Below are 22326 nucleotides of genomic sequence, written 5' to 3' on the forward strand. Positions count from 1 at the left end.
GTGCAGTTATTGTATATTTATTTGCTTGTTCGCTGCCTCCAGTTATAATCTGTACTTATGTGCTACTTGTGCTACTTGCAGCAGTAGAAATTGCTATGGTCATACATCTTAAACAAATCTCAAATTTGTCACTCACAATTACTACAAATGTTCCTCCTTAATATCCCCAAAATAATCTGATGTTGGTCTATTAAATACATTTTTGATTATAAATTTTGGTATCACTTTTAACAAAATCTGTTTTTAGCTAATAGAAAAAAAGCAATTATTACTTAATTTTCCATGTGATATGTACAATAATTAAGAAGTTAAGAAGCTGTAATTGATTGATTTGAAGTTGAAGAAATAAGAATTCTTCATTTTAATAAATATAACATAGGGTTCAGCATTACTTAGATCATAACATTTTATTTAAATTATTTGATGTACATTTTCTATATTAAAAACATAATACTGAAATGTGGTTTAGATTTATTTTCATACCCTGATAATTATGACAAAAATAAATACTGGTGAGAGAGAACAACCTGTCAAACATTTCTGTATGACTTGTTAAGTTCTCTCCTGTGTTGTTAAAACCCAGGTAATCATATAATTGAAGATGCCAGTCACATAACAGGATTCTCAGAAGTCACGTCATGTACCTGAAGAAAACAACATATGTTTACAAGACCTCATTTGGCTGTTTACACATCAGCTGTTTACACCTCATGAACCATTTAAGTTGACATGGGGTTGTGTTTCTGTGTTGACCCAATTGCAGAAGTTGACACGCAAACGTCTCTTTAGACATTTTATCAAAAACCAAACCGTGCTTTACTCTTACTGCATCACTCACAGCAAGTAGGCTATTTAATGCCTTCTTCTTTATGTATTCATAAAACTGGACAAAACAATATATGTGAAAATGATTGTTTATTGTAAAAATGTGAAACTTGCAACTTGAGAAACCTTTTGAGGTTCCCCACCGTCTGTGGAGGAAGCTTTTCTACTGAGGAATCATAAACATCATTACTTCACCATGTATTGTACTGTCTGCTGACAAAACCTAAACTGGGAAGTAAAAAGTACCCTTATGTGTATACTCAATATCTAATACTTCTCTTCTGCTCGCCTTCCAGCCAATCAGCGATGATGAATGACACGGGGTTTCGGAGGGTCCTCCCGGAGCAGTTATTTGGGAGTGGGCACACCTTTGGCACCCCACGCCACCCAAGCCTCATCGACCCCATCTTATCAAAGAGGGTCTGCTTCTACAAAAGCGGAGATTCTCAGTTCAATGGCCTGCGCATGGTCATCAACAATCGCACCTTTAAAACATTTGATGCGCTTCTGGACGGTCTGTCTAAAAAGGTTCCCCTGCCGTTCGGGGTGAGGAACATCACCACTCCCAGGGGGGTTCATGCGGTCCATACTTTGGACGAACTGGAGGATGGAAAGTCCTACATTTGCTCTGACAGTCGTAAGGTAAAACCAATCAACCTGGCTCTGGCCAGGAAGAAGCTGGCGCCGTGGTACCACGCCAGGCCCGTTAGTTCCCGTCGCCGGACCGTGCAGCAGGCCAGGTTTTTCCGCGGCAGGAACATCCACAAGCAGGAGTCGGTGCTTGCGCGCACGCCAAAGACGCTACTGGTTTTCCGCAATGGTGACCCCACTGTAACGCACACTGTGGTGCTTCACAAGAGGACTACACCCACGTTTGAGTCCATCCTGGAATATATTTCAGAGCTGATGCAGTTCCATGTGGTGAAACTACACACAGCTGATGGCAGACGTGTGAGTGTTCTCCTCCCAACACATACAAAACAATTCCTCTCAAAGAATGAAATAGGATTTTACAACCACTGTAGATTTACTAAAAACACCAACATATATTCACTACACCTTCCCTTAAACCAAGAAAGTCTGCTGTACATACTAACAAAGGGATTGACAAAGGCCCAATCTAAAAGCACACTCAAGTATAGCCTCATTCTGCAAGACAACAACAATATTATTACATAATCATTTTACATTTTAAGCCTATATTTGACTTGGAGCACAAAAATGATCCTTCTAGAATGGACGTACATTCTTCTAACATGAGTCTGCTCAAAGACAACGCAAAGAGACGGTTCAGGTTGTGGAGGCATCGTTGTTGCCGCATAGAAGACTGGCTTGAACCTGGCCTGTAAATAGACGTCACATGAGGAGAGAAAGTGGTAATCTCCTTTAACAACTCACCCTAATTCGTTGAAAGGCATTCTGGGATACTGCTCTGGAAGGCTTTAGGTCAAGGATCCATTCTAAATTCAGAGCTTGCTGGCATTGCAAGGTGCCATTTTAACAAATAATACATAAATAAAGACTTGTCACACATATACATGCATAATGACATCAATCCCTAATATATTTAGATTCAGGGTTTTTCTATTCTACCTATTCTATCAAGTGCTAGCGTGATCAGATGCCATTAGAGTGACACATGTTTCTGTCTGCAGGTGGACGGTCTTCCAGGCTTGACACTGTGTTCTGGGACAGTAGTGGCTGTCGGCAGGGAGCCTTTCAGGCATGAAAACTACAATGCACAGATATCACCAGCTCAAACCACACTGCCTACCAAACGAATGGGTCCCAGAAGACTAAAGGCTTTAAAACGTAAGTTTACATGAGAATGAGTTTGTTCTTTAAATGGACCACTTTGTAATCATGTAGTTTTGTTGAGTTGCTGTATTCTCATTGACGGACAGCGACAGTGTGTCTGCAGTAATCTACCTGCTCTCATGGGATGAAGATTGGGGAAGTGCTGAGGCAATGATATTACGTATTATAATACCGTGGGCGACCTACATACAATGTGGCTGTCGGCTATTGTTCTTTATGAGCGGTGAACAGCTGTACTCTCTTCCTAATGTTTCTGTTTTCTCTTTCTTCTCCTGTCATGCTTCTTGGGTTCACTCTTCAAACCGCCTGCCTATCCTCTTCAATCATTGCCTGACATCTTTGGACATTTATACGTCCTTTTTCAACATGAACCTTTTTTTTTGGCTCTTCTGACTGACTGAAAAGGTAAAAAAAAGTCACAATCATACACTCCGAAGTCAAGAAATTTCTCCCTGTCGTCGGAGAGGTACATCGTGAATCGGATTCACAACTCCATCGCAGGAAGTTCATGCGACCAAGCCAGTCACTCTGTCGGGTCGGGTCATCTCCTGGAGTCTGTAGCAGAAACACCGGACTCTGAGGAGCAGGACAGCTGCCTGCCCGCCGATGACGACATTGAGAAGTCCTTCCGAGTGAACCAAGACGGTAGCATGACAGTGGAGATGAGGGTGCGGCTGACAATTAAGGAAGAGGAAACCATTCATTGGACGACCACTCTTGCACGCTCGAGTGTAGCCAATCAGCTGAATGTGACCTGTTTACCGGAGCCTGTGGCAGAGCAGGAGATGAGCTCACTGAAATCAAACTCACTGGATTTAGAAAGTCCTGCTGCCTCCATAGACACCATCAACAAGGACAAAACTCAGGATAACAACGACCGGGATCCACCTTCGCTGGGCAATGGAGTTTTCAGTGAGAGTAACAATGAAGAGGATGATAGCAAAGTAGAGACACACATGGAGTCCCCTAGGAGCGCTCCCACACCAGGGCACGAGCAAATTAGAAAAAAGCAAGCCTCTGTGGAGAGCATGAAATCAGTGACAGTAGAGGGGATCCAGGAAGATGTGATGGGTTCTTACTCCTACAGAGAGCAGACAGAAGATGGAGCAGTGACAGAGCAGTACTGCATGGTCAAACAGAAGAGCAGCAGACCAGTGCCCAAACCTAGAAGACAGAGCTCTGTGGATGCCAACATAAACGGCAGGAGTGTATCCACGTTCAGATCAGCAGGGATGACTGAGATCCGACAGACTGAATCCAGTGGAGAGGAGGTCTTTGAAACTGTCTTACACGTATATGAACAGCAGACCTGCCAGGATAACTTCCTGGCAAACCTTTGTTCACAGAGTACGTCAGCTTTTGGGATTCCTTTCCGCAGGCCGGCTACTTCAGAAACTGGACAGCTCTCCTCCCACAATGAGTTTGAACCCCAGCCCTGGAGACCATCGACAGCGTCCGAGTCAGTTAGCATCTGGAGGGCTGAGAGCACGTCGGTGACATCCGATTTAACCTTGCCTTCACCGAAGACGGGTGCAGTTCAAGCAACAAATGCTCAACAACGATTCTCAAAGACCACTAAAGGCAAATCCAAGGCCCAACACAGAGAGGTCAACAAAGATAAGCGGGTATCCTCAAAACCCAAAGTGATCAACAAACGCGTTCGTCGGCTTACGTCACCGGGGAAAAGACGAAAAGAAAATTCTGCAGGAGCAACTGAGAAAAGTAAGAAAGTGAAAACTTTCTCCAGTGCTGGGTTCATTAAGAAAATTTATGGGAATAAATCAAAATCAGCAAAAAGCATGAAGCTAAAAAAAGGACCAACACAAAATGGAGACAGAGGTGTTACAACAGGGAGCTCACGACAGTCGGGCGACACGATAAAATGTATCCTCAAAGACTCAAACATACCATCGGCATTGAAAGAGACGACGAGTGAGACCGCTTCTTCTGAAACATGCCGCCTGAATGTTGCTCCCAATGAAGTAAGTCAACCATGGGGACCACTGACACAGCAGACATCAATGCAGCAGGAGACAAAGAAAGAAAACGAGTCCTGTGATGTCAGCGAAAGCATGTCTCTGCCTGCTTTTAACTCCTCCAGCGCTGTCACTAATGAATACGTGGAAAACTGGCTGGAGAAAGCCCGTCTCAACCCCTCAACCTACCCAGATGAGGAACGTAAAAAAACACTTACTGTTGTACAAACAGAAAGGTGTGTGGAGTCTGACAATAAGAACGCTTTGATGATTGTGGCAGATGAGGTAAAGTGTTTGGAGGACACATCAGGACTACTAACTCTCCATATTGGCCCGCTGCCTCGGGATGAGCTAGGAGCTTCTGTCAAACAAAGAATCCGGTCCTTTGAAAACAAATCATCAAGTCAATCAACGGAGAAAGCCACAGTCAATCAGCAAATTGTCCACAGTCCCGAAAGCACTACAAACACAGAGAACTATGATCATTTAGCTCACATTAACACAGACACAATTAAACCTCTCTTCTGTTCTCAAATAAATCCGCCAATTAATGAGACCTCGACAGAAAGTCCACCAGGCAGCGAAGTGGAAAACAAATCAAGTCAAATCAAAATCTCATTTAAAAAAGAAACACCTCCAAATACATTTCCAATGGAGCTACCACCACCACCACCTGCTGAGAATACAGATATACCAAACACAGAGTATTCCATGACGGCTGCATCCTCAGTGGCCAGCAGCCTGGTATACAGGCGCTCATCAGTGAGCTGTCAAACGTCAGATGAGCGTCCACTATCCGTCAGTCCTACATCTGACAAGGCCGTATCACTGACCGACCACACAATGGAAATCACGACATCAATTCACCCTGACACTCCTTCCACGCAGAGCGCAGCTCCATCACCAAGAACTCCATCCATTAAAAGGGCCCCTTTGGTCAGTAATCAATCTCTTGACAGGAAAATGTCTCTCAGAAAGGCTTGTCTGGATAAATATACTTTATGTAGCGATGCCAGTTCAGAGACAAGCACATCATCTGCTCCCATCAACACAGTTGGTGATAATATACTGCCGAACGGCATCTGTTCAACAGGGACACAACGGCCCAGTGAGAGCCGGCCAGACGAGACACGGCAATCAAACGGCATCGAAAACTTGAAAAGTAGTCTGTCATGTTGTACTTCTGCATCTCCGACGAGTTTAACATCTGAAGAGAGTCTGTCATCAATCAGTATTTCATCAAGTGAGGCTCCAACACCAAATGATCTTTCACTTAAAGAGACAAAGACAAAAGAAGCATCGTCACCCAAAGCCTTGGTGAAAAATGTCAAACCTTCTCCGGAGAGAAAACCCCAAACCAAGAAACTCCCTTCTGAACTTCCTCATAACTCTCCAAAATTATCATCGTCACATAACCACCCTCCGGATATTGAAATACGAAGACATGCAACACCAAATGCTCGGCCCTCCACTGAGAGAAAGCTTAACAGACCTAAATTACACAAGAGACGGTCTCCATATTCTCAGTCTCTGGACATGGCGTCCTCACCTGTCAGACACAAGTCAAGTGGAAGGCTGCTGTCAAGAAATCTCTCCTCAGACAATGCATCAGAACCAACTAATAAACCACAAAGGAACACGTCATCCCAAAGGAGGCGTCACAAAACACCACAGTCCACAACCTCAACAGCTGAACTGGAAAAAACCCCGCTGGATGCTGATCAGAGTGATGACAGTAAGATGACCGATGACCTAGAGAAATCCATAGCGCAAATAATCCCACAGCCATTAAACATCGCAAATCAGCCGGAAATGAAACCTGTGCTTGAGAAGATTTGCTACTCAATAAAGTCAATTAGACACCTCACACAAAACAAGCGTCCATCGTGTCTGGAAAAGTCCAACAGCCTGCCTGACTTCTCCTCTCACGTGGCCTCTACATTCGGCTCGTCATCTAAAGCTCTGCTTGCTTTCCTGTCCGTCATGACCCTAAAAGAAGGCCTGGACGACATAAACGTGGATGAGCTGAATGCAAACAATGTTAGCTGTGCCGAAGCTTTGAAAATGATCGATTCTCTCAGAAAATGTGCCAGCATTGACGACTCCCACGAGTTAAAAGTTAGTTTGTCCACTTTACAGCAGTCAGCTTCCAAACAGCTCCTGCACAGTTGGAAGGGCTTTCAGGATCTCAGCGACAAAAGCAAGAGTCGCAGCTCAACACCAAATAATTCAGAGCAAGAAGTCGTGACCGAGGCCGGCACTGAAAAGGACTGTGGCATTGACGAAAATGTCATTGATGAGATTGTGGATAATCTTGACATACCTGAGAGGCTCAAGGAGGAGTTGACCTCTCTTTCAAAAGTCATCAGTGAGAATAATGATGAAGAACTAAAAGATAACAGTAACCCAGAGATATCCCATTTCTCCACAGAAGATGCTGTTTATGTCAGGGATGTTTCTCAAGATGAGAAAGTTCATGTTGATGTGAGCTCCATTATTAAAAAATTCACAGACATTAACCAGCCAAAACAATCGAGCACGGGTAGTATAACTAAAGACACTAAAGACAAGGACAGCCTGTATGAGCAGAATGGTGCAGACAAATGTCCACCAGCTGATAAACAGCAGCTTTACAGGTCAGTGTTCTTTGCTAAAGATAACGAGAAGCAAGGCAACAATGGAGACGAATCAAACCAAGAAAAGACTCAAATGAATGGAGTGGTCAGCAGCAAGAAAAGTCTTGAACAAAAGCGTAGTACCTCTGAGGCAGAGGAGCAAGACATTGAAGGTAATCAGCTGCAGATGCACAGTGAGGAGAACATCCCTGAGAATGAGATTACCCATGAGGAAGAGTCAGGTTCAGATGAGGAGGGGCAGCGCATGTCAAGCGCCACTAAAGATTTAGAGCAGAAGGGGCTTTGTAAGCAGAGTGTATCTAGCTCAGAAGCAGGCGAGCAACACAGTTCAGAAGAGGAGCAAGAAGTCGAATGTGAGGAGATCCGACAGGAGAGCAGGGGAAGTGACGACTCGTATGGAGAACAAAATGTAAGAGGGAAGGAAAGACAATTCAGCCTAGATAGTCACAAGTCTTTGTCAGAGGAAGAGCAACCAGAGGTTGAATGTCAAGCAGCCTTCATAGGGTCGAATGTGAGTGTTGACGAAAGAACATGTGACTCAGATGTTGATGATCCACCTTCAGAGGAAGAGCAGCCGGAGGTTGAGTGCAAGAGACTAAAGGTTATCATTGAGGAAAGTTTGTCTGGCGATGAGGAAGAGGAGGAAGAACACCTTGTTAATCTTCCGGATCACAGGGAACAAACAAGACAATACAGAGAGTTAAAGACTTTAATAGAAGAGGCAGAGGAGGACACGGTCAGCTCAGAGGAAGAGGACCACCATGTAGGAGGGGATCCAAGCCAATTTATAGAAAATCAGGATTCATATACCAAAAATGGCAAAAGCAGATTGATGAAGTCTGACAGCTTAACAAAGACTTATGGATTTAATGCAGATGAAGATAGTGGGAATGACCACAGCAGCTGTGAGGAACACGTAGAGACGGAGCAACCAAAGGTTGAAGACAAACCAATCAACAACTCAAGCTACGGTGACGAAGAGTACAGCTCAGAGGAAGAACACGCCGACATGGACAGATATACAGAAGAGAGCTGTACAGAATATCAAGAAGCTCCTGCACAGTCTAAAGATACCACACGTGAAAAGGTTGCGGGAAAACTCAAACATCAAAGTGAAGAGACTATATCCCAATCAGTCGCAGAGAGAGTGATTCTTCTGGAGAAACAAGTTGCCGATGCCCAGAAGACAACAGAGAGTTCTGCCATCAGACGATCCTCACTAAGACATGCCCCTCTCGAGCCAGATGCTGAGGACTCACCCTCTGAACTGCCCACGTCTCAGTCGGCTCCTCAGTCGTCATTATCGTTCAGCTACGATTCCAGCGGCGTCATAACATCGGAGCCTGAAGGCAACAGGGTCAGATCCATTCGGGACATGTTCCTGGCAAAGAGCGCCACAGACATCCAGCACAGATGTTTGCCAAGCACGAACCCATCGGAGACCAGAGCAGAGACCTCAGCCAGTGGCGGGTACCAGTCTCAGACTTCATGCGAGCTGTCTAGCAGCGAAGACGAATCCGCACGGAAATCCATCACTAAAGGCTTCGTGAGGAGAACGATCGAAAGACTTTATGGCAAGAAAGATGCTAAACCTGACGAGGAAGCGGGTGAAAGGAGGCCGCCATCTGCGCCAAAACAGAAAAAGAAAGAACATTCAAGCCTTTTCTCTCCCTTCCACATATCCCGGTCCAAAGCAAAGTCTGAGTTGTCTTACTTCAATTCCACTAATGCATTGGACAGCTTAAGTGAAGCGACACACTGCGTCGCTTTTAATGCACAAGTCGGGCCTGAAGACAGAGTCTCTATTGATAATGAACAGTGGTTCCTGAGAGAAAACACCCTGATCAGAAAGTCTGTGTCAGACCCAGTCGGAATAAACAAAAACTCCACAAGCTCTCACACCGAGGAAACGTGTGAGGACACAGAGGAGAACAGCCCATATTCACTTTTCTGCACAAAGTCTGAACTGGAAGACAAGAAGTCGTCATTTTCAAGGAAGTGCACCTACTTTTCGTTGCCCCATACGAGTGACTCGGACACGCATCAAGATGACCTGAGCGCAGTCAGCAAGAGCAGCGCCAACGGTGACGGCACCGTGGACACAAAGGAGGACTCGGAGGACAGCAGGATGTGGGCGGAGAGGAACGGCACGGTGCCCGGTGTCGCCGACTTTAAGATGAAGGATAACAAAGTGCACCCGCTGATGGAGCTTCCACCGGATGGCGAGGTCGTGGTTGTGCAGCCGGGGAAAGGTCAAGGCGTCATGAGCAGAAGGAATCAGGAGCCTGACATGTTGGACATACTTTACAATTTCTGTGGTCAGAATTGTCCTATCTTGTAAGGACATTTTAGCTTTTTAACAAAAGACTGAGGACTTTTTTTTGTCTAAATAAGTGAGCTAGAGCATAAAATATTGTTTTGGTGCCTACATTTTGATGTTGCCATAGCCTTGGCATAATACACGAACATACGTCAACTCATTTGAGCCAACTGTCGAATGTGTTACAAGCCAACGGATTGACCTTTATTTAACCGTCATATTTGACCATGTTTGATAAGAGCTCGTCAGTTTATTGTAGAAGTAGTGACCGTTGTTTTCGTGACATCTTAAATGTGTATTTGCCACGCACACACTCCAGAGCAGCTCTTTTCTTCTTATAGGTTGCCTGTCAACAGATCAAGTAGCCGGAGCATTACTGTAATCTTGTTTTAAAGCTCTTAAAACAGATCAAGTCCCTGCAGATGTCAGGAAGCGAGGCCAATCGGCACTGCGGCGAGTGAACAGGGCCCGTTTGTGGTCGCAGCTCAGGTCGGGGATGAAGTTCAGGTCAAAATCGTGCTTAGAAAAAGCAACTGAACACGACACAGGCTGAGGGCGAATTATAGAGATTGTCAGCAAATACCCTGATGCTTGATTTAATATCTTGGTTGTCTGAAGTGTAAATAAAACATTGACTTTCATTAAGTAGCCACAGCTTAATATGCATCTACAATAACCTGACCTTTATAATTAGGATAGACCGTTTTCTGGTTTCAATGTGGCAGCTGTGACATTTTTGTCTCTTTAAATTGATGTGTGAGAATAAAAGTGTGTATTTACAAATGTTGAGCATTCTCTACTTTGTGGTGACTCCAGTTGAATCCCTGTGCATTCTGGATTGGGTTTAACACAAGTGAGCGTTTAGGGGACAGTCAGGTGGAGAGGATCCGAGCGTCAACAGAAAGTCAACAGGCCGAGGGGACCGGTGCGGTAAAGATACCTTAGGAAGCTCCGCCGGGTTGTTTTCTCCCGCTGATCAGCGGGAGCTGTTTTCTCACTCTCTGCCTGAGGAAGTATCCGTGTTGTTCTTAGGCTGTTTTGTTTCTCAGAAGTTGCCATCGAGCTGGTCCGTGTTGTGACAGGAGTGTCGAGGAATGCACTAAGAGGGGAGTGTTTACATCTGCAACTACAAAGAGAAAACAGCCAGACGATTTCTACATCTTTACACTCATCTCAAAACGTTAACGTGTCTTAAAAAGCCACAAATTATGTTCATTTTCATTCTAGAGATGAGTATTTTTACACCAAAATAGTGCCCAGTAAAAACGTATAAATGTCACTGACACACACACACACACACACACACACACACACACACACACACACACACACACACACACACACACACACACACACACACACACACACACACACACACACACACACGTCCACTAGATGGCATTGGTGACCAACACAACAAAAGGAGTTAAGGGGTCAACGCTCAGACCACGTTCCTTCCAAGAAGAGAACCGAGCCAGCGGGAAAAGGTTTTAAATCGTTTATTATTTAAATAAATATTTACATAACAGCTTCGTATAAATCAAATGTATTTTTCTTACACGACACATCTTTCTAAAAGCAACTGCTTTACCAAGGAAGAAGAAAATAAGGGATGGATTACAATGATACTGTAAATCTGGTGTGGAGGTGTGGAGGTTCACCTCAACCCCTCCTGGTGATCACTGAGCAAATATTCCTGTCTGCAATCACTACTGAACCTGGAGGACATTCACCATCGCTGGAATACCAGTCAACCTGCGCCTGAAGACCGCGCTCACCCTTTATAAAAGTCGTTATAGTACGCATAACTCTACATGATACACATTTAAAATTTGTTGTTACTCAGAAATAGGAGGAGGATGCTCTACACTAACTCAATAAAAGGCCATACCGCATGGCTAAGAAAACAAATCAACATCTTAAGTCACACATTATTCATTCAGGCACAAAGAAAGCAATAGACAGCCTAGGTGAAATCATAAGACGCCACTCGCACAGTAACGGCTACAATGCCCTCTAAACGGTGCGTAGCTTATGGCTCAGCTGGAAAACAAACCAAGGTTTCAGGCGAGGTGATCTAAAAACTAATTAGAGCACGCAAGTAATGCCCACGCTACATTACTAACCCACAAGTCGCTCCAATTAAAATCACCTGGTTTGGATGATGAGTTTAAAATGTTACAATAAAACATGACAGTGAAATCATGGGGGGGGCAATAGAAACCGTGTAGTCGTGACCTTTATTATCGCTGCTGCTCAGTACACAACGTCAGACGACGGCAGCGTCACTGTTAACTATAAAGAGATGATAAAAAAACTCAATGTACACATAGTTTACATCATGTTAAAAAATATTCAAAACTCTAAAATAACCGTTTTATTTAATGCAACCTTATGCTTCTTAGGGATTAAAACAAAAACACAATGAAATGCTCTTTGTTTTCTATTGCTGTCAGGTCATGCATGTAAACTCTATACTTCTAATAAAACCAATTGTTTACTTAAAAATGTATAAAGAAAAATACTCTTTTGTTGAAAATACTATTTGGGGATTAAAGGGTGAATTAATACAAATTGTCAACAACGCCGTGTTGTTTTCATCCTGAGATTTAAACCAAAGGAGTAATTTACAGGTTTCTTTTTAAAAATTGTTACGCAAATACAGATTCTGCATCAGACAGCGTTTGGAGATGGCGCCTCCCGTTGGTCAGCGGGCGTCTCAGTGAAATCCATCATTTACCTTTCCTGAAGACCGTCATACTGCGTCAGCGTTGGGCCGGGACGAGTGCGTTCCACTCACAAAGTTATAAACCAAAAACTGAGAGGTGCCAAAATAATGCGTGGCAAAGAGTTTTCCATCCGGCGTGGGGTCGGAGAACGCGATCTCGTCTTTGCTCAGGTATGAGCCGTATACAAAGTTGTTCCTGTGCGAGAAAAGCAACAGTGAGAGTCAATGTGTTTCTGAGGTGATATGAACATCAGACCTTGGTGTGTTTTTTCAAGACGCACTGACCTGAGGCACTCCAGCATGCGGGAGGCGATGCCCTGGCGTCTCATCATGTTCACCACCCAGATGCGGCTGATGCCACAGATGGCCGGCTCCGCCGTCGTGGAGCAGCACCAAGCCCGCTGACGCTCAAACATCACCTTCTCTCCCTCCGAACCCTCGGGCGTCGGCTCCTCGATCACCCTGTATCCCTGAGATCATTCACGAGGCTCAGCTTACATGAAACCAACATGCACTCTGGTATTTAATGTTGTTTTGACACGACGAATGTGTGCCAATGACACCAGATTTGCGGCCGCTTACCTCTTGTATGTGCTCTGCTATGAGGCATCCACCCACTTTCTTGTCATTGGAGATGAAGAGGAAGGTCTTGGTCTGAGAGGGACACTTGGTCTCCACCTGCTGGAAGCCGAGGTCGTTGTCCACCATCTCCCGGATCTCCTCCACCTGAGAACCAAACCGTTACTGTGCCGTCAAGAAATAATACCCACCAACGTTAAATAATCCTTTAATGGCAGAGGTCCCCGTTAACATACTGTACCTTCTTTATAGCATATTTGGGATCATCTGGCAGGACAAGAATGATCTTGCCGTCAGGATACTCTGCCAGTATCCTCTCCTTTTTCCATCCCTGGAAAAAAAAAAGAAAAAAAAAAAAAGAGTGAATTTGTGTAAGAGAAACTCGTAAGGATTGTTTTTATTGTCCTCATGAGGCATTCATGTTCGTCATTTGATGAATACAGTAACTTCTTATAAGCTACCGATATTGTAAATGTGCATTCATCATTATAGTAAATACTGTAACTGTTTACGTCACATTGATCTACTTATGTTTCATCAATTCGGTCATAGTATCTGCTAAAGTGTCGTTATTGTTATTATTAGTTATATTTGAAACTTGTTTTCTACATAATTTCATAACTACGTCCTCTTGAATGCTGCTGTATCGACAGGGTTTTATTAACGGGATCATTTAATGTCAGAAAATTACAGAAATTTGCGAGTACAGTGTATACAACATTTAAATCACTAAAGTCAGCGAGAGTTCTGTTTTATACACTCAAGACACATCTGAGTATGTGCCACATATATACGGTAGTTTCCTGTGATTGGTTCAGATTAATCTAACTCGGTGATTTATTCGGCTAATTCAAAATAAACGTACTGCTCGGGTATTTCTACCGTATTGCCCTGATGGGTCGACGTCGTGAGACAGCTCGGCAACACAAACAATAAGACGTGCCATATGAGGAAACCTCCTCTCACCACATATTTGACAGCGCTGATGAACTGGTTGTGGAAGAGTAAATGTTGGGATTCGTCTTCGGGGTTGGCGGCAGAGTAGAGCATCCCACACACGCTGCAGGCCACCGCTCCAAAGTGCTTCTGTCCTGCATCCTAGGAGACAAAGGACGCACAGATCACTCCTTGTGTCCACGTACAGCCTGCCGATACGCACAACTCTGACCTCTAGTTTACTTGCTACGCCCTGTATAATAACAACAGACAGATGCTCACAATAATGGTTTGGGTGCCATCTTTGTCAGCCTCCTTTAGCTTCTTGACTTCTTTTTGCAGACAGGCATCAGAGAGAGGAGTCCTGGCATCCTGCGGCTCCGCTGCTCTGCTGTGATACAAACACACGTCACATCACCTCACATCCCCGCTGCCACGACGACAAACAACACGTCAGTTTTACTTGAGAGAAGCTTCTTACTCTTGGGGTTCTTCCGATGTCTTCTCGACCGTTTCTGTCTTATTCTCCGGAGATGGATCGACACCAGTGACTGTAAGAGAAGGAGAAAGATCCTTAAACACGAGTGCACATTTTGTAAATCTAAAAATACTCTTTTGGTTCTGTGTTGTCGTTGTAATAAGTAGCAACGGTGACACGATATCAATCAAACCGTCTTCTCATTGAAACATAGTAGGATGTTTTGTTTTGTAATCCTGCGCTAACAGTGCTAACATGAAGTAATGTGACAACATGACAGACATTTAAAAAAAATCACGCCAGCTGTAAATAAATGCACACCTGCAGGCTTTTCTTCACTCTTCAGAGCATCACCTGACACGTTCGAGCAGTCTTCAGAGGTGGGATCAGCTGCAGCCTACGTAAAGAAAGAGAGAGCGGATGAGCGACATCTTTCTTCCAAAATGCTGTTCGTGACACCGATTATGGCAAGATTTATTTCGGAGTTACCTTGCATTTGCCATCTTCTGATGATGGTGCATTTGGGTGTTTTTTCTGGGGCGTTGAACCACCGTCGGCCATAGAAGCAGAGGGCTCAGGTGTGGTTGAACCAGCAGCCTGAGACGCCGTTTGCTTGAGCTGAGCTGCACTTCCAACAGGCTTTAACTGCGGCGAAGCAGAAGCAGCGGGCTCGGACTGACCCGGCGCCGACACGGCTCTTGAATGGGGCGTCGTCGTAACAGGAGACTTCACCTGAGCTTTAACCGAAGGTCCGTGTTTTGAAGAAGCTGCGGCGGTAGCAGCGGCCTTTGACTGGGGTGCTGCTGCAACGGTAGGCGCCATCTGTGGAGTGGTGGAACCGGCGGGCGCCATCTGTGGAGCGGTGGAACCGGCAGGCTTTGACTGAGCCGAGGCTGCGATGGCGGGCTTTGAATGACCTGAGATCTGTCCAGCAGGTGTGGTGGTCTGAGCTTTGAGTTTCGCCTGGTGGGCGAGATGTGATGAAACTGTTGGTTTGGACTGAACTGTGGGTTTAGATTGAGCCGCATTCGGTCGGGTCTGCTGCGCGGGCCTCGACTGAAGGCCGGGCTTTGTTGCAGCTACTGGTAATGGGTCATCATCCAGTTGAAAGTCATCGAAAGAATACTTGGGCCTGGGTCTGTATGGCTTGTACTCAACCGGCTTCTGTTTTGCCGCATTAAGTCCGTTGGGCATGGGCGGGGGTACCGCCGGGAGCGTCCTCTTACCGGCTGATCTGGTCACTTTAGGGGCGGGCGCCGGAGCAGGGGTCTCTTTAGGAGTTTGAGCCTTAGTTTGCCTTGTGGATTTACGGGTTCCAGCATTCGGAGTCCCAGTTTTGGAGGCGTCCGTTTTGTCAGGTTCTGGTTTAGTGGGTTCACTTTTGGAGGTTTCCGTTTTAGTGGGCTCAGGCGTACTGGGTTCAGGCTTAGGAGGGTCAACCTTAGGGACTTCTGGCGTGGGTGTTGCCGGCTTGCTGGTCGAGGCAGGACTTGGGAGAGGTGTGTTTGATGGACTTGCTGCAGGTGGAGGAGCCGTGGTCACAGGATTCACTGAGAATGGAGAGGATGCAGACAGGGGCACTTGCCAATCCATGTCTGAAAACATCTGATTTGCTTGGTCGGATTTAAGTTTCTTTACACGTGCCCAAGACATTTTCTCTCTCTGCAGCTCAACCTGTCTTAGTCTTTGATATCTGGTCAGCTTCTTTTTCTCGTGGGCTTTCAGCGGCACCGAAATCTGTGTGACGAAGAAACGCCTCTTCGGAGGCTCTGGAGCCGGCCCCGCGGGAGGTTTGGCCTCAGCTGAAACGTCCGTCAAGGGCTTGGCTATAGACGCCTCCTCAGCGGGGGTCACCGGAGCAGAGCTCCCTTCTGGTCCAGCAGGAGTCGCAACTATAACAGGGTCTGCCTCCTGTGTGTTGACAGGCGGGCTTTCCTTCTTGCTGGCTTCGCTCTTGGCTGCTGCTGCTGCCGCTGCTGCTGCTGCTGCTGCTTTTGCTGCCACTGCTGCTGCCGCTTGTTTCTCTTCTTCTATCCTCTTCAACAGCATGCTGTCTGTAGCAATGTCCTCTGCAATCTCCTGACACAAAGCTAAGAGGTTCAGCTGCTGTCTGTTCGCTGTTCTCTTAGAGGCAGCAGCCTTTTGCTCGGCCAGAGCTGCCAGACGGGCTTTGGTTCTGGCCTGTGTGTTCATTTCTTGTTTCTTCGGTTTCTCTGCCCCCTGTCTCTTTTTGTCATCTTCAGTCTTTTCAGCTGTGCTGTTTTGCTTCAAGCTGGTCCCACAAGTGTCATCTTCAGTTTTCTCATTAACCGTTTTCTCGGACTCTTTAGGAGGGACTGCCTCGGGTGTTTCCTGGGCTTTTTCTACGATTGTAACGTCACTATCTTCATCATCATTCTCTTCCTCTGCTACTACGATCTCACGGCCGATCTCAATATCCTCCAGAATCTGCACTTCTTGTAGGTCCAAATTAGCCTCGGCGTTCTCCATCACCAGCGCACTGCAGCTTTCATGCGTGACTCGAGCGTGAGAGTTTGCCATATCAACCTCTGAGGTATTACCGTCTGTCACGGCGGATGATGGTTGCTGGCTTTGATCAGAATTCTCAGGAACTTCGACACCTTCCTCGCTTGAGATTTCTGTCTCAATCCTGCTCCCCTGATCCAAAACCTCGCTTGTATTCGTCACTTTGATCTCATCAGTTGTTTCACATTGCTGCACTTCTGCCTCAGGGAAGACGCTTTCTTGGGAACCATTTAAAATCATTTCACTTTCCGTGTCATCTTCCACAGCGCTGTCTGGATTCACCTGCTCCGAAAGAGAGTCCGACAAACCCGATTCGGCTGCTGCTTGAGTGACAATATCGAAGTGAATTTCACCCTCTTGGATCGCTTCTAAGATCACAAACTCCTCAGATGTGCTATCTGGCATTTCGACTTTGGTGGTGGCCGTGGTCGTCGTCACCGTGACGTCTGAGACCTCCTGAAATCCGGAGTCCTCCTGCACGTGTTCAGGAAGCTCTGTGGCACCGACGCAGTCTGGAGACCCGTTCCTTGCACTTGTTTCTGGGGCATCTTCTGACTGGCCATCTGGCCTGCTGATGTCATCGCTGGAGCTGATCACTGCTACTTGTTTCACATCCTCATTCATGCTACTCTGCTCCAACTGTGCAGGGACACAGCTCTCCGGCACTCGGACAGTTTGTGCTTCCATTTCAACTTCTTGGCCATCTGAGACGCAAACTGGTTGCTTGGCATTTTCCTCATTTTCCAGTTGTTTGTTCCAGCTGTTTCCTTCGTTAGGAGGCAAATCTCCTTCCATCCGCTGGGTGCTCTGTATGTCCAGCAAAGACACACCATTGTGGTTCTCCGACGCTGTAGAAATCTCTCTATCGTCGCTACTTTCCGGACTACTAATGGGCTCATACACCATCTGGTTTTCATGAATCTCAACCTCTGACTGATTAACCGTCTTGATCTGCTCGTCCGACGCCTGAATTACAATATCAACGTCGTCCGGTTGGCCACAAACAAAAACTATCACTTCATTGCTTCCAGCTGCTTCTGCGTGTCCTTCAACATCACCGTTAGCCTTATCAGAGGAAACGATTGCTGCCTCTTCTTTAACCTCATTAATCACTTGTCTCCTTGTTTCCTCTTCTAAAGCAGACTCTATTGATCCACTAATTACATCCATATCAGCACTCTGCTCTGTCTGCATGTCTTCATGATCCTTACCTTCAGCCATAGGAAGAGGCTTGTGAGTTTCATTTGATAAGACCACGGCGGGATCATGGACTTCTGCCGCATCAGAAACCTCCTCTGGCATTGTAGAAGTTTCCATATTTATTTGAACCTCTGGAACATCGACACTTTCAGCGTTAACCTCATCTTCATCGTCCTCACGCTCACAACTCATGTTCACTAGATCTGTTTGAACTTCTGCATTGCGTTCACTGGCGTCCTGGCTTCTGGGACTTTGTGTTTCCGCTGTAGGTGGTGGATTAGAACTCTCCTCTGGCGTCGCTGTTGTTTGCGCGTCCATTTCTGTTTGATTCTCGGCGGCATCCGCACATTCTGCAATAACCTTTTCCGCGTTTACACTCTCAGTATTGGCATCAATAAATTCTTGAAGTACTTCAGCATTTGTAGTGAGTTCATTGACCTTCGGACTCCTCTGGTTTTGTGTTTCTACTGTAGTTGTCTGATGAGAAGTCTCCTCTGGTGTTGCTGTCGTCTGTGAATCCACTTCTCTTTGATTCTCAGGTGCACTGACACTTCCTGTGATAACCTTGTTGTCATTTCTCTCTGGAGTCTGAATCATTAGACCTTCTCGATCTTCCTCAGATACGTCTGCTGCAGGTTCGATGGCTTCTCGGCTCCTCCGGGCCTGCGTTTCTACTGTAGATGCCATGTTAGAAATCTCCGCTGGCGTCGCTACAATCACTTTGTTTGGACTTTTTTGACTTAGTATTCCCACTGTAGGTGCTGCGTTAGATATCTCCTCTGATGCTGTTGTAGTCTGCACGTCCACTTCTTTTGGGCTTTTCTCTATTTCCACAGAAGCAGCTGGATTTGACACTTCTGATGTCGATGTAGTCCGAGTTTCTATTTCGATTTGACTCTCTGGTCCAGTCACAGATTCAAAGCTCACCTTGTTTTCTTTTCCCATATTTTCAACCTCATGTTCAGCAGATGTGTGTGTGGTAGATTCACTGCTCTCCTGACTTTTCACTTCCACTGTAGATGCAACGTCATCCTCCTCCGATGTCCTTGCAGTCGCTTCTATTTGACTCTCGGCAGCAGCAACACATTCAGCATCGACCCGGCCTTCATCTTTGGCGTTCTGACAATTCGCAACTGGATGTTTCTGTGCTTCATCGGACATGTCCGTGGTGCGTTCATTGTCTCCTGGTCTCTCCTGGCTTTGTAATTCCACTGTAGATGCAGGATTAGAACTCTCTGATGCCGTTGTCTGTCTCTCAGGTCCACTAGTAGTACATTCAAAGTTCTCCTCTTCATTTTCAATTATTCTAGAATTGAACACATGATCCTCATTAAATTCTGTAGATATGTCTGTGGCACGTTCACTGACACCTTGGTTATTCTGGCTTTGTATTTCCACTGGAGCCACTTGATCAGAAATCTCCTGCTGTGGCGTTGCAGTGGCACATTCAAAGTTCATCTCCTTTTCTTTTGCTTTACTCGTCACTGCATCTTCTTTGACTTCGACAGGTATTCCTGAAATGTTTCTCTGGTTTTGTTTATCCTCTTCAGGTGCCGAGTCTGATCTCTCCTCCGGTTTTATTTTAGTCCGCATGTCAACATCAGTCGGACCCTCTGAGACCGCGACGCAATCAGAGAGCGCCTCGCTTTGATTCAGCTCTGGAACAAACTCACGATCTGGTGTCAGTGTTTCAGTGCGGCTGCCAGTTGTTTTGTCCGGCGCCACTTGGCTCAGTTGTAGCTCAGCATAAGACCCAGGACCAGCCGCAGTCGGAGTCAACAGGAACTCAACGCCTCTCCTTTCACTTTCTTCCAGCTTTTCTTCAGACCGTCGGACTAGTTTGTTCACACCGTCACATGAGTTGGTGAGTGTTCCTGGCACTTCCTGGCTCACTTGATCCTCTGATTTTGAATCCTCTTTGAAGGTAACTTGGATTTTGACACTGAGGTCTGTTTGAGTCTCTGTTGTTAGAATTTCCTCAGTCTGACTTTCTGGATGACTGCCTCCTACCAGGATCTCTTCTGGTGCAGCGTTTGTTTTGTTTGACAACGCTTCATCTTCTGCACCACAGTGGTCTGCAGAGACGCCGGCTGCTTCCATCACTTCCTGCTCAACTTCCTTACTTCTACATGTGACATCTAGCTCTATCTCCTCACAAACACACTCTGTAGTCTCCTTTGTTTCAGCTTCCCCGCTCACATCTGTCTGAGTTCTCCACGCTGTCCTTTCATCTACCTGCACTTCACCTTCACAGCCTGGATTTGCCTCTCCAGTACTAGAATATAGTGTTCCCACTGACGTTGCAGGTGATTCCTTATCTACATCCTTTTGGCTTCGGGTGGCAAAGTCCGTCTTTTCATGATCCCACGCCTTAGATGTGATGCAAGGCGAACCTGCAACTGCTGCAGTGACAGAGTCCAATAAGTCTCTACATGATGCTTGTGTGTCATTATCTCGGAGCTTTTGGTTGTCTGGATTTTTTAGTTCCTCGTGTTTACTTTCATCAGCTGCACACTCGAATCCAGCGTCAGACAGTGCGGATTCTTTTTTCTCCTCCTGACTCTCCTCTCCAACGCTCGAATCTGAAAATCGACCATAATTGTGGTCCATCTGAACAGGGTCTCCAGGCGGCGATGGCGACCCTCTGCTCGTCTCCTGTGTGTTGGACGGTGACTCTTCAACCTTGCGCTTCGCTTTGACTCGATTGGAATACTTTCTTATGCAGCGGGCCTTGTCGCCATCGTCCCTCTCTCTGAAGAGGTCAGTCTTACCACCATCACTACTCAAATCATCCTCGGACTCTGTGGAGGCCGTTCGCTTCAGGGAAGCTTTGGAGTTCGCTTTCTGCGAGGGAGCTTCTCCGCAGGAGGCACTTGTGGCTTTCAGGAGCTTGGCTTTTTTGACGGGTGGGTCAGAAATGGTTTTGCTGGAATCCTTTGGAGGAGAACTCTGTTTGGATGACTTGGCGGGCTTATTCCCCCCTTCCACCGAAGTAGAGAGTTTTTTCTTAGTCCGTGGGGCTGCTGTGTGTTCTCGTGCATTTCCTGTTTTAAGGGACCTATTATTGGCGGCTGGTGCAGTTTTGGATGGCAGATCCTCCCCGTCATCATCCAACTTCCTCATCTTGGGCTGAGAATCGTGAGGAGACGATCCTCTCTTTGGGGCTGGCATTCTGTCAAAATATGAGACAAAAATAACCGATAAGAAGTGTGAAATCAAGACAACAGAGGAGATGCAGCATACCCCTAAAACCTCTATTTAATAAGCCAGGATTAACACTTTTCTAAAAGGAACTCTGCACTGTCTCTTTTCCTTTGAGGTTGAGATGAATACAGAATATATGCCTTCAAACGACATGACACAAATGCTCTGTGTCCAAATTCAATTAGTAAATACAACACTAGTATTATATTGAACTATAATCCTATTGAATCCTATTGAACTATAATCCTTTTCTTAATGGCTTCCTGGGTTTCCCAACAAACTACAAGGCTAACGTTGAACATAAACAGTGATAAATCGTAGTTCAACCAGGCGGCTAACGAGTCACACAATGTACGATCTACATGTACTCACGTATTCGCCATTTACATTCACTATATTACCGATAGTGTGACAGTCAGACAGAGGTTCTCGTCACCAGGAGCTGTGGCAGACAGTCAGAAATGGACAGTTAGCTAGCTAGCGGCGGCTAGTGTTGCTAGCTGGAAGTCCACAGTGATGGGAGCTAACGCTAGCAGCAGCCAACTCGCAACAAATGAGCGAAACGAGACTCGCTGACCGAGTGAGTCGAAACGGGAGGCGGACAGACGGAGGAGAGAGCGGTCCTCACTGCACTAACGTCCGCAGAAGGACGAAGCCAAGACGTCCGTGAACGTAACTCACTTTGATGTTTTCTTTTTCAACAACAGCTGTGTTTCTTTTTTTTTTTTCTTGAGAATAAAAATTAACTGTACTTCCGGAGGGAAACGGCGGATGTGACGTAGCTGCCCTCCAGGCGCCGCTCAAGACCAGCAGGACCGAGATGGAAAGTTTTGGAAATTTAGGGTTTTACTTTATGTATTTATCAGAGACGAAGATTTAGATGTGTCATATTTAAACAAATTAATGATTCTCTGCCTGTTTTGGGGTTAAAAGTTAATATTATGCGGAATACATAGACTTAATATAGAGCAGTAGACAAAACAATAGTAGAATATAATTTTAAGAAATTAAAAAACGATTTTTTACACTTGTACTTTACTTGAGTATTTTTTTATTTCATGCTACTTTCTACTTATACTCGACTACACTTCAGAGGCAAA

General features: G+C 45.7%; 2 protein-coding genes across 4 annotated transcripts; one reads left to right on the plus strand and one right to left on the minus strand.

Moving 5' to 3' along the window:
- The first annotated feature begins 1134 nt into the window (after positions 1-1134).
- Positions 1135-9596, plus strand: LOC137872094 (oxygen-regulated protein 1-like). Its single transcript, XM_068710327.1, has 4 exons — positions 1135-1776; positions 2481-2637; positions 3145-4268; positions 6147-9596. The coding sequence occupies exons 1-4, from the start codon at positions 1135-1137 to the stop codon at positions 9594-9596; spliced, it is 5373 nt and encodes a 1790-aa protein (XP_068566428.1).
- Positions 9597-11058: 1462 nt separating this feature from the next.
- LOC137871916 (streptococcal hemagglutinin-like) lies at positions 11059-21995 on the minus strand. Of its 3 annotated transcripts, XM_068709993.1 has the most exons (11): positions 21804-21901; positions 21599-21668; positions 14786-21194; positions 14618-14693; positions 14300-14369; positions 14101-14209; positions 13849-13980; positions 13124-13213; positions 12886-13029; positions 12589-12773; positions 11059-12499 (listed from the first exon to the last, which is right to left on the minus strand). In XM_068709993.1, the coding sequence occupies exons 2-11, from the start codon at positions 21607-21609 to the stop codon at positions 12331-12333; spliced, it is 7395 nt and encodes a 2464-aa protein (XP_068566094.1). In that variant the 5' UTR covers positions 21610-21668; positions 21804-21901; the 3' UTR covers positions 11059-12330. The 3 variants fall into 3 exon arrangements, with proteins under 3 accessions (XP_068566094.1, XP_068566095.1, XP_068566093.1); XM_068709994.1 differs by lacking the exons at positions 21599-21668; positions 21804-21901 and adding an exon at positions 21908-21995; XM_068709992.1 differs by having other exon boundaries at positions 21599-21901.
- Positions 21996-22326: the final 331 nt, after the last annotated feature.

Source organism: Cebidichthys violaceus, unplaced genomic scaffold (genome assembly GCF_023349555.1).
Source record: "Cebidichthys violaceus isolate CVI_PGR_0920_01 unplaced genomic scaffold, fCebVio1.0.p SCAF_15, whole genome shotgun sequence".
In the NCBI taxonomy this organism is placed as follows: domain Eukaryota; kingdom Metazoa; phylum Chordata; class Actinopteri; order Perciformes; family Stichaeidae; genus Cebidichthys; species Cebidichthys violaceus.